Raw genomic sequence first — 12773 nt, 5'->3', positions numbered from 1 at the left:
TGTTTTGTGAAAGTGTCCGCGTGGCCTGGTTTCACTTCCGGTGAGAAAGTGGAAGAGTCTGTTTGGATCTAAAGGAGTTCTGTTGTTGGACGGGGCCGGCGCGACACGTCATCAGAAAACATAGCTAATGGAAAGCGTCCTCCCTGAAGTGTGGAGCAGTGCCATGAGAGGTCAACGAGTGTGCGTCCCACTGCAGTATGACCGTACCGAGTGACCCATGTGCCGCCTCCAGGGTACGGGAGCCAGAAGCGGCATCGCAGGTCATCTTGAAGACCGCTGTAGCACTAATTCTACATTTTGGTACTAGGGCGTTTTAACTGTGTTGTTCCTGCCAGATACAAAGAGAAGATCCTGTGTTATTCAGTGCCCTTGTTACATTTTTTGTGGGTTGTGGTGCACACGACTGGGCACCCCACCTTATGTGCCATCTGCAGGGCCTCTGCCCTCGGATCACTGGTTTCGGTTTCTGGAGTGGCAACATAAACAGTTGCTCCCAAAGGACTAGCCTGAACACTTCGGTGAATATCCCCTGCACCAGCATTCCACGGAAATTCTTCCCTAGCTCTCCCACGTCGACGAGGACGTCATAATAGCACGGCTCTGCTCATGTCACCGTATGACGTCATCGGAGCTATAAGAGGACCTCGTTGGCGTGCTGACCTCAGTTCCACTCATTTTTTCTGTGCCACCGAGGCAAACAGGCAGACCGAGACATTTTCACATGTATACATACTATATAAAAAAATATTATATATATATATATATATATATATATATATATATATATTCACTGAAAAAAACAGGTTTCAGGCACGTTATAATTGGAAATTAGCAATTATAATGTCATGAGTGATGTAATATGTGACGTCATCAGCAGTGCATTGTGGGCGCGCGAGTTATAGTTAGCTGAACTAACTATAACGGGGGAATTTCTATGGTTTTGTACAAGTGAAATGTCCAACTATCTATAACGCCCCTGAAACCTATGGTTTTTTCAGTGAATATATATATATAGATATATGTCCAACAATGCCCTCAAGCTTTCCAGGACGCACTCAGTGTTAAGCCAGCCATCCGGCTTTCAGGAATATCACTCTCCATCAAAACCCAGGTGAATTATAGTGCCTGACACATTTCAGGGCTTGCCTCCCCTTAATCATAGACTGCTCAGTGTGCGGCATTGAATGGCTCTTTTATTTTAAATTACTGCACGCTTCTTATTGGTTCCCTGCCCTTAGTGGGCTGCACTTCATTCGTGTCCTTTTTCATTGCATGCTGGGAGTTGTATTATTCACAAATGAGCCACAAATATTTCCTTCAGGAGGTGCAATGTCACATACTTAATTACAGAATTTGTACAATCCTACAGTAGGATCCCGGGAATTGTGGGGAGTTATTTTCAACGGGCTCACCACGCTGAGCAGATTGAACTAGTTTCAATCCGCAGCCTCTTCTGTCCATTTCTCACGGAGATGGTGAAAGAAGATGGTGCAGTCCTGACGCGGCGAGGAAGCCGCGTTGCAAAATGTGTCCAACAATGCCCTCAAGCTTTCCAGGACGCACTCAGTGTTAAGCCAGCCAACCGGCTTTCAGCATGCAATGAAAAAGGACACAAATGAAGTGCAGTCTACTAAGGGCAGGGAACCAATGCAGTAATTTAAAATAAAAGAGCCTTTCAATGCCGCACACTGAGCAGTCTATGATTAAGGGGCGGCAAGCCCTGAAACGCGTGAGGCACTATAATTCACCTGGGTTTTGATGGAGAGTGATATCCCTGAAAGCCGGATGGCTGGCTTAACACTAGGTGCGTCCTGGAAAGCTTGAGGGCATTGTTGGACACAGATATATATATACTGAATCTGCACCCGAATTTGTAAGGTATAAAAATGTGTAGCTTCTCACCCAGCCCCTAGTTTTCGCCTGAAGCGCGAATGGAACATATCAGTTTTCCATGACGGGCGCTCTAGTCATATCACACATGAATGGCGTGAAAGGGAAGCCCTCTGAAACTCGAAAGCCGGAGCGCACCAGCTGCATCAAGGGGAATTATTTCGGCTGAACACCCCCGCCTGAAGGAGGGGGCTCCTCCGCTGACCCCGAGAGCACGCCTCCCTGGAGGGACCAGTGCCCCTAAGCTAGTGCCTGCTCCTGACCGGTAGCAGACTGACGTTACTTCGGCTGTAAGTGAGCGCAGGCTAGTTTAAAGTGGAGCGCTGTTTTTCCTCCCCATCCATCGCTGTACGCCTCTCAGTAGAGAGGGAGGAGAGGAAGGAGCAGACTGTGGGGAGAGCTCCCTCCTGCTTTCGCCCTCTCTCTCTCTCTCTCTCTCTCTCTCCCTCTCTATCTCTGAGAGTACGCAGCATCAGCACCAGGGCAGCTGGCTCCCTTCATCCCTGGCAGCATCCTCTTGAGAAGGAAGAAGGCACCTGGGGACCACCCCTTCCAGGGTGGGAGAAGAGCTAAAGCATGGGGCAAGGCTAGTGAGGAGACCCAAGAGGAGGAGGAGAGGGGGTCAAGTGATGTCATCAGTGATGTCATTTGAGATGTCATCAGTGATGTCATCAGTGATGTCACTGACCATGTCATGAATGATGTAATATGTGACGTCATCAGCAGTGCATTGTGGGGGGGCGAGATATAGTTAGCTGAACTAACTAAAACACTGGAATTTCTATGGTTTTGTACGAGTGAAATGTCCAACTAACTATAACGTTCCTGAAACCTACGTTTTTTTCAGTATATATATATATATATATATTCACTTAAAAAACCATAGGTTTCACACATGTTATAGTTAGCTGGACATTTCACTCGTAAAAAACCAATGAAATTCCCCCGTTATAGTTACTGCAGGCAACTATAACTCACGCGACCGCAATCCTCTGCTGATGACGTCAGATATTACATCACTGTATTTAGACACTTATTTACCCATGTCTTCTTCCATTAATCTTTAGCTATACATATATTACAAATATTTATTTTTCAGAAAGACACATATGTCATCAGTGATGTAATATCTGACGTCATCAGCAGAGGATTGCGGTCGCGTGAGTTATAGTTGCCTGCAGTAACTATAACGGGGGAATTTCATTGGTTTTTTACGAGTGAAATGTCCAGCTAACTATAACATGTGTGAAACCTATGGTTTTTTAAGTGAATTTGCAAGGTTTTTTAAATGCTAATTCCTAACTATAACGTGTGTGAAACCTATGGTTTTTTAAGTGAATTTGTAAGGTTTTTTAAATGCTAATTTATGTATTTATTAATTTAGGTTTTTTTCAGGTTTTTCACCGTGCGCGCACCGTGCAATTTTTATTTTTTTTTAAAATTGCGAGGTGCGCGCACCCTGCGCGCGCGGTGCGCTTCGCGCACCGAGCACCCACGGTTCACAGTGCGCGCAGGGTGCGCGCACCTCGCGATTTTTACAAAAAACAAAATTTGTTTTTTTCTCCCTTGGGGGTCCTTGTGTGACCCCCTGACCAAGGCTAGGGGGTCAGGAACTGTCCACTCTGCCCCCTTTTCACGTTCTCCACCTTTGTTTTTCACCCCCTCAGACTGCGAGAGACAAAATGGCGGCCGACACTTCCTGGTTTCCACCGATTCGAATGTTTACCGACATCTAACAACCATTCAGAATTGCGCTCGCGCACGGCAGGGTGCGCGCACTGTGCGCGCACGGTGCGCGCGTATAGGTATTGATATGCTTTTAAATGCTATTTTCTCAGGAAATACTGAACAGATTTACACCAGACCTGCAAAAGGCACTTCCTTGACCTTATGGCTACCTCTCTGCCAAATTTCAAGTAATTCTGTTCAGCCGTTCGGGCTGTAGCTGCGTCTAAAGGTCCTATGGAAAAATGCATGGGGAAAACGCGTTTTGGGACCCCCCTTTTTTCTCGGCCCCCACTTGACGAATCACCCCGAGACTTTCAGGGTAGGAGCTGAACGGAGCGCCCCATTAGTTTTGAAAATTTCGCGAGGATTCGTCAACCGGCGCCAAAGTTATTCAAAATAGAATTTTGAGATTTCCTATGGAAACTAGGTTGTAACTATCTACCAGTAGATAATATATATATATATATATATATATATATATATATATATATATATATATATATATATATATATATATATATATATATATATATATATATAAAAGCCACAATCCTGAGACGATCCCAATCACGGTCGCAAAAAACAGGTACGGACCACCAAGTGAATAAAAGGTTTCTTCTTTTTATTTTTGCAGATTACAAAGGTGCCTGTGCAAAAAATCTTTACAAGCAAGTGCCCAGCCTGACGCGTTTCGACTGCCCAACGGCAGTCTTGATCACATGACGCGCTGGACCTATCAGTGCAAATATATAGTGAAAGTCACAATAGCACATAATCACATATTACTTATGATCCGATTGGTTTTAAAGACACAGTGCAAATCTAATTAAAGGGCCACCGATTCCAATGTAACATAATGAAGCGAATGACACATAGATTTGATACAAACTTTTCTTACTCCAATATGTAGAAAAGAAACTAATAGCATAGTGCTCCTTGTCATTTCACCGTTCAAAGAATAATCAGCTCATGTTTACCGATTAATCTTATGAGAAATTACTTAATATACAACATAGTGTTCTAATATAGTCTCTAATGACTAGAATCTCCCATTCGTAAAAAATAATACTGCAAATGTCAATGTTTGGCCTCTATATTATCTTAATATTGGTACTCTAAATATTTTTTACGGGTTAATAAATACATCATTATGTGCAAAAAATACAAGCAAAGTGCAAAAAATAAATATTCACACACAACATAATAAATTATATATAGCAGCAAATATATAGATGCCCCTCAAATTCTTTCCTTGTTTCGAGTCTTTTAGTTTGCTTGGCAATCACATAGCATCACGTTCCATTTTCAAGACTTTGTAATTAGATGTATCTAATGGAAGAAGAGAAATAATACATTTCATATAAGGTAAGGTAACCCCTATCTAATATCTATAGCAGCATAATTATTAAGTTACATATCTAATTTTGTCTGATGTTAACCTAGAATATAGATAAAAATTAGCCGACAAAAATTCTCATAAAACTCGATAAAATCTAAAAACCAGATAAAATTAAGTAAAATGAGAACATTACCGAAAAAAGTAATCAATTTTTCTATAAAGAATATAAATATCAACATACAGAATAAATATAGCAGCTATTGATCTTTTAAAAATTATTACATTGCCAATACAAATATTTGATAAGGATAAAATCTCAAAGCTAAAATCGGCAATATCCTCCACAACAACCAGTTAAAATCCAGATAAAACCAGATTAAACAACCGGCCATAGAAGACAAATAAAAACCCATTTAGGAAGCCAAATTGAGATCAATGTAAATAGTTATTATCATCCTTTAAACCTATAATAAATTGTGCAAATCTTCACTGTTGTTAAGCCCATTTGGCATTTTTGAATCGAGTAGCATAGTAAATTCAGATTCTATTTGTCTTAGTCTTTTTTCTCTGTTGCCCCCTCTGAAATTTTTGGGCACTGAACTGATAACAAAATACCTCAGATCATTCAAGTCGTTATTGTGAACAAGTTTCAGATGCCTGGCTACTGGATAGTTGGGATCAGAATTGACCACCGCTCTAAGATGTTGCAATATCCGGTTAAAAACCTGCAATTTTGTACTTCCTACATATAATAAATGGCAAGTACATTCTAAAACATATATAGCATTATCTGTTCTGCAGGTATAGTGTCCTTGTATTTTAACGGGTTCTGAACTAAAAGCTGTGATATATTCTGAAGTATTTTTTCCAAATTTGCATGCACGGCATGAACTACACTTAAAAAATCCAGATCTTGCTGATAGCCAGGTATGGGGGTTATAACCTCAGGACTGTGTTTTTACAAGTGCATCCATCATTGAGGGCGCTCTTCTAAAAGTAAGATTCGGAAGTTCTGGCAAGATCCATGACATTGTAATGTCTGACCGTACAATTGGCCAATTTTTGTATAAGATCTTGCGAACCTTTCTCTCTTGTCTACCGAAATTAGTTATCAGTCTTATATTGTCAATTGGCTCAATAGTGGTCGTATCATCGTCACCCTCAATTTGCACAAGTGTTGTTGGAATCTCAGAGGTTCTAGGAGAGTAACCAATATCATTAGTTCTATTTACTTTATCTAGTGCTTTGGTCAACTCTATAGCTTTGTATCCTCTGTTTAAAAATCTCTTAAAGGCTTCTGTCTGGCAATCTTCTAGATCATCATCATGGCTACAGATGCGTTTAATTCTTAAAAATTCCCCATAGGAATACTTCGTATAAGGTGCTTAGGATGTGCACTACCAGCATGAAGTATGGAATTCCCAGCTGTTGACTTTCTGTGTAATCTGGTATGCATTTTGTTTTCTCTTGTATAGATTTCCACATCCAAAAATTGCACTTTTTCTTTACTAATATCTGATGTGAATTTCAAATGTAGTGTATTTTCATTAAGTTGTTTTACAAATTTTTCTGCTGTTTCTAGAGAACCTTTCCAAATTAAACAAACGTAATCTATGAATCTCCACCAGTGAAGAACATGCTGATCAAAAATATTTTTGTGGGTGGCCCTTAGTACATGCTCCTCCCACCAGCCCACGTGTAAACACGCGTAGCTAGGGGAGAAGCATGCTCCCATAGCCACTCCACGCAACTGTTGAAATATTTCTTTGTTGAATAAGAAGTAATTACGAGTTAGACAGATCTCTATCATTTCCACTAACATCTTATTATGTTCATACATGTGTATACTTCTTTTATCCAAATAGTAACGTATTGCATTGATTCCATCTCTATGGTGGATACTGGTGTACAATGAACTAATATCCATCACGATTAGTAAACAATCTTCATCCCATGTAACTGTTTTTAATTTACATAAAAAGTGTCCAGTGTCCCTGATAAATGATGACAAATTTTCAACAAATTCATGCAAGAAATGGTCAGCATACTTCGACATGGCCTTCAACAAACTTTTCTGAGCCAAAATAATCGGCCTACCTGGGACTGGTACCACATTTTTATGAATTTTCGGTAAAAAATATAAGAAGCGAGTCATGGGATGTTCAGTTTTTAGAAAGCTCTACTCATTCTTGGATAAAAGACCCACACGTTTCCATCGTGCCAATTCACTAAAGACATATTCCTTATTGAGTCTTAAATCTTGGAAACTGGCTTTTCGATAACAGTTAATATCGTTGAGATGCAATTCAGCTTCTTCCAAATACATAACTCTCGGCCACAAAACAATGTTCCCACCTTTATCAGCTTTATTTATGATGACTTCTGTGTGTTGTTGTAATTTCTGAATGAGTTTAGTATATTGGATTTCAGAATGTTTTCGTTGTCTATTTTGTTGCATAACCTCCCGATTTAATTTCTTGAGATCCTCTATCATGCAGTCACTGAATACATCGATTGCATCCCTTGGCATCAATGGTATAAAGGACGATGGAGGTCTGAATGGGCTGGTAATTGATGCATTACAGACTATGCCAGCTTCCAAGAGTTTTACTTGTGTTGAATTTCCCTGTGTGTCATTGCGATCTGCCAAATCTTGTGCTGCTTCTAGAATGCCAACATCTGCCGCTTGGAGATTGGAACATAATCTATGTGTATCTCTACTTTGTGATGCCTTATTTACCGCTTTTTTGAGTTGAAAATGCTTTCTAAGTTTCAGTTTACGAATGAACTTAAAAACATCTACTCTTGTTTGAGTATATTTGAAACAACTCATAGGGCACTATGACAAACCTAAAGCCAACAATTGTTTTTCTGCCATTGATAATGTGATGTCCGACAAATTAATCACTGTGTTGTCACCTATATCGTTTGGTACGTGGTTTACTTGTTTCTGTTGAAGTTCTTCCTGCCTCTGCCTCTGAAGTTTGATTTTCCGCCTCTGTTTTCTCCGATGGTTCCTTCTAGACCTGGTTTCAGCACTTGATTGCGCGGTCTGAGAGTTCGCCGGCGGTCCTCCACTAAAAAAGAAAGCTCCTCTCCTGGTGCAAGATTGTTCGGTACTCGGGTACATTTTGTCCTGCCCCCTCATCAGAATCAAAGTTACTACTGTCAACGCTGCTGGTTTCTACTGAGGAAATATTCCCACTCGCTTGTGCGCCCGAAGCAATTGCATTATTTGTATTGCCTTCATTAATCAGCGCTCGGCGTTTGATATTGTCAAATTTTCTAGAGAAAGAAAAGACACGCCCAGTCTCGTAGTCTCGTTTATCTCGTGCGAATTTATATATCTTTCTCTCGTTTATGGTTTCCTCGTGCTTTTTTAGTTTTGCTGTAATTTCTTCCCTTCCTTTTTTGATTTGTTCTTTGTGTTCATTTTTTTCCAACAACGTATTTACATCTTCGATTCCTTTGAGAATTCCCACTCGATCAATTTCAGCGTATTTAATTAATATTGACACCATATTCATCGATGCATCTAAGTTGTTAGTAGCCCACTCCTTCAACATCATCGGATTTGGATTTTCAAAAGAAGGGGCAATCATCACCCTTAGGCCCCGTGGAACTCTCCCGACCTCTTTGTACTTCGTAAAGATTTCTGTTCGATGGAGCTTCTCTAGTTATTTTAATAAAGTTTTAGCATCATTGTTAATAGTTGGGGTTTCAACATTGTATGATGTCATGACTTCTACAATATTAGAAAATAGGGCGTCTGCTGCCGCTTCTCGGTCCTTCAGCGCATCTGCTGTTGATAGCATGGCGTTGCACACATCTGCGTTGCTGACTGAACTCACGAACGTCTCTTTCTGTTCAGTGCAGTCAACATATTTCACAAATCCCTCCTACCCGCAATAATTATAGCTTTAACTTCCCGAGCTGCTCACCTCGAGAAATATCGGCTTCGGTACCTCAAGCGTCCTCCAACTCTCCAGGACCTTCCGCTTATTCGTCTCGGTGAGACATCGCTCAGACTTCCAGTGTATATATATATATATATATTCCAAATCACCACGTTTACGGATGCACTCGCACGCTCTTTCCGCCAAAAATGTAACGAACTCAAAAGTGCTTGGGAATCCTTTTTATTTTCATGGCGCCAAGCCGAGATAAACCCAACGCGTTTCGGCGTCAACACGCCCTGCTCACGGGTGAATTCAATGTGTTTTGCTCTAAACATATATACAAATGTATCACGTACAACGTGACCTCGCCATTAACACAAAAAGTGGACAAATAGTGAAAGCGTAGCACCAAGCAATGGAGAAACATCGGCCATTTTGTAATGTGTTCATAAATACATGGTTAATACTTTCAGTATTTTAAATATTTTCAATATTGTAAATATTGTTTCTCTTCTAATGCTTTTACACATGGTAGATGAACATATGTTAGAAAGTTAAGACTGCGCAAATGGCACAAATTGAAGGTAAAAACCTATGGTGTTCCAAGGTGTGGCCCATATGTCCCATGGAACGCTTGACCGCAATAGACATGGACAGAATGTATGAATTTGAATGCACTTGGCTGCCTTTCAAGATGGACTGAGCAGGGGTGAATCCATCCACCATCATGCCAAACAGTCTACAAGCCGATTGGGTGGTCTGTCGTTATAAGATAGCAGATCCGCAGGGGAGGAGAACGAACTCCTATGATGTGTTTCCTCTCATACGATTCTGTGTGCCAAAGACCTACCTGCTTGATGGTCCTTACTGTAATAGTGCTGTGCTGTACTGTATGTTGTTTTGACTGCAAATGTGATGGTTTTGTCTTGTTCATTGTCCTTCCCCTTCTTCCCCTGGCACGGCGACCAACCTGGAACCTCCACTATCCTCTTTTATTTCCACCTTTCTCCCTTCTATTACAACATTTTATAAATAAAGGTTTAAAAAAAAAAAGAGATTTCAAACTTCGCTGGAAACCCAACTTCGGTGACTATACAAAAAAACATATTTATCACACAGACCTAAACATTCGCATTGGCTTGAACAGAGTTGTTCACTTACAGCACAGTACAGTTGTTGCAAATAACTACAGACCACAATTCCTGCTTCAAAAGTCAGGTCCTCACGTTCTGTCCCAAAATGAAACATGGGTACTGCTGTTACAGAAACCAAAAGACACGCAATTGATGGACGGAATGCAGAAACGTTACAGAAACGTCAGGTCAGAGTACTGTCCAGGAATGGTCAACCCTGTAGATTAGTTTTCGCACCACCATGCTGCAATGGGAGAACGAGAAGATGCTGGTAGAACAGCCCTCTTCATCATTTGCCCATACTGAGGCTGCACATTTCGAAACACCTGCACCCGCTGACATTGCCATGCCTGTACTCATCGGATGCGCCCTACATTTTATGGGGTAGACAGAAATCAGTATTCCCAATTACACATCTGAGAATACTTTGCACCAGTTGCATTGTATCTTACCTTTTGTTTTTCAGTGGAGCGAATGTTGTTAAGTTGATCTGTTTCTGGGTTAGATGTTATGTTTAATTCGATTTAGAACCAGAACACTTGAAGTTAGTGGATTAGTGTTTACGTACTCATTGTGTTGCATGCTCCAGGGAAAGCAGGTTTGCAGTCACTGGGTAAATGAAAGGGATCTTCCCTAACTTGGGCAGAACCTGGGGCCAATGAATGCAACATGCATCTGATCTCTTCATTCTTTGGTTCTCCATGCTGTTCTTCGGGTAGATCCCCCAAAGTGTGGGATGATTCCCAGCGTATATGTGAGTCACAGGTATTCTTTGGTCATTGTCCTGGACCCTTTTGCTGAGTGTATGTCTTGTATTCCATGTTTTGGTCGATGGGAGTCTTTGACTCTTTTCTCATACCAGTATCACTGAGCATAACGCTTATCCCATATCAGTCTGTCTCACACCATTTCTTGGTCACAAGGAGTCTCTTAGCCTTACTCTATATCTCGTTTGCTGAGCATCACTGTTCTTGACTTCTTATGGGTTTCATTTGGAGGATCTGACTCCTAGCTCTGTCACAGGGAGTCTGTCCCTCATCGTCTATGACCAAACCTTGGAGTCTGGGTCTCTTTCCAATATGTGGATCATGTCTGTCTGCATCTTGTGCCTGAGTAGTCAGTGTTTCTGTTTGCATTTCATTTTCCTTGATATTTATCTTGACCTGTTTGTGTCCCTCTCTGCCCCAAACCACAATTTCCTTTTCATATCCCCCTCCTCTGATGAGTCTTTGGTTTTTCTTTTAGATCTGCCTCTGCTTGGGTGTGTAGAAGCTGGGAACACCCTGCTCGGCACATCTGTGGATGCCGGCGTTTTGGAACTGTGAGTCTATAGGCAGACTATAGGCTCTTCGCCATTCACCCTTCAGCTCTGAGTCCCAAACCCACAGCTAGAGCCCTTACAGAAGATCAAAGATGGGAAGAATTCATAGATCAAAATGTGTGTCATTTTTGATGAATTAATAAACAGGTGAAACGTACATCAAAGGAGTGTGGCGAAATAGTTCCTTATTTTTGCTATCACTTGGTGGGCATTGCTGGAAAAGTCATTGCCTGCACTCTCACCACTGCTGTTCTTTCACTGTTTTATGTTTTAACCCTTACTCACATGGAATGTCCTGCTGACAACTTGATAAAGGTACCTTTTGCCCATTTTACATATGCTGGGGCTACAAAACCTGATCCGTCATTTATGCTGAGGATAATCCCAGAGTAATTGTGGGTTCACTTGGATGTAAATACGCACACACACGTGAGTGTGTGGGTGTGTGGGTGTGTGTGTGTGTGTGTGTGTGTGTGTGTGTGTGTGTGTGTGTGCATACTTATGTATTCCCACGTATCTATAAAAACAAAGTTCACAGCTTGTGAGGATAAATCCCAAAAATCATAAAGTTGTTTATCCCCTTGCATCACTATTCCAGTCCTGTGTCTTCAATATCAATTCGTATGCGGATCATATACAGATTATCCTGAATGTTTCAGCTACTTCCTCTGCTATGCAAGGTGCTTTTAATTTCTGCATGCCAGCAGTAGCATAGTCAATGACTATTAAGTTCCTCAAAATGAACAGCAAAAAAGCTAGTAATCTACCTGTTGATCTGTTAACTAGGGACACCGACCCTCCCCCCCCCCCCCCCCCCCAGTAACTCTGGTTAAAATTCTTGGGTTTGTGTTCGACCATAAGTTGCCCTTTGCTACTCAGATAGTACCTTCAACTTGTTTTGCTCTTATCAAAATGCATTTCATTCGACATATTCAAACTGGCCAAAATCCCACAGCACTTTCCATTCTCAGTGCCCATCTTGCGCCTTGTATTCCTACTTTAAAAGCTTGCACTGGTAAGCTGTTGCCATACATAATACTTTCAAATCTCTGCGTCTTGTCTATAAAGCACTTCACAATGAGGGTCCTTCCTATTATTCCACATCTCTTTATCTGCTGACTTTCCCTCACATTCATCACAGCTGCTCTGACAGCTGTTTCACTCATCTTGCTGCTAAATCTTGGAACTCCCTTCCTGTGGACTTTAAATTCTCCACCAATGGCTTCAAATAAAGCTCAACACCACACTTTCACTAAATCTTGAGGGATTCAATCCAATCCGTCCTCCGTTCAGCAGCATAATGCCTGCTCCAGTAGGCTTACAAATATATTAAAACACTAGGGGTTGTCTAGTGGGAGTTCACAACCCGACTAGCTACGTAATGCTCTCTATCAATATTAATCGCAAAAAGTATGCCTTTTCAGAGAGATAGAGGAGTGTCGCTGAATGTGAAAGAAAGCTTT

General features: G+C 41.3%; 1 protein-coding gene across 2 annotated transcripts in view; it reads left to right on the top strand.

Annotated features, from left to right (window-relative positions):
- The window catches only part of LOC146866733 (von Willebrand factor A domain-containing protein 5A-like), a 107876-nt gene extending 96409 nt beyond the window's left edge, over positions 1-11467 (top strand). For both annotated transcript variants that reach the window (XM_085600942.1, XM_085600953.1), the window contains exon 6: positions 11235-11467. In XM_085600942.1, the coding sequence (XP_085457068.1) occupies positions 11235-11314 (80 nt within the window). In that variant the 3' untranslated portion in view covers positions 11315-11467. The remainder of the gene's footprint in view (positions 1-11234) is intronic.
- The last annotated feature ends 1306 nt before the right edge of the window (positions 11468-12773 follow it).

This window comes from Triturus cristatus, chromosome 1_2, assembly GCF_964204655.1.
Source record: "Triturus cristatus chromosome 1_2, aTriCri1.1, whole genome shotgun sequence".
Taxonomy (NCBI): Eukaryota; Metazoa; Chordata; class Amphibia; order Caudata; family Salamandridae; genus Triturus; species Triturus cristatus.
This window is presented reverse-complemented; position numbering and strand designations above follow the sequence as displayed.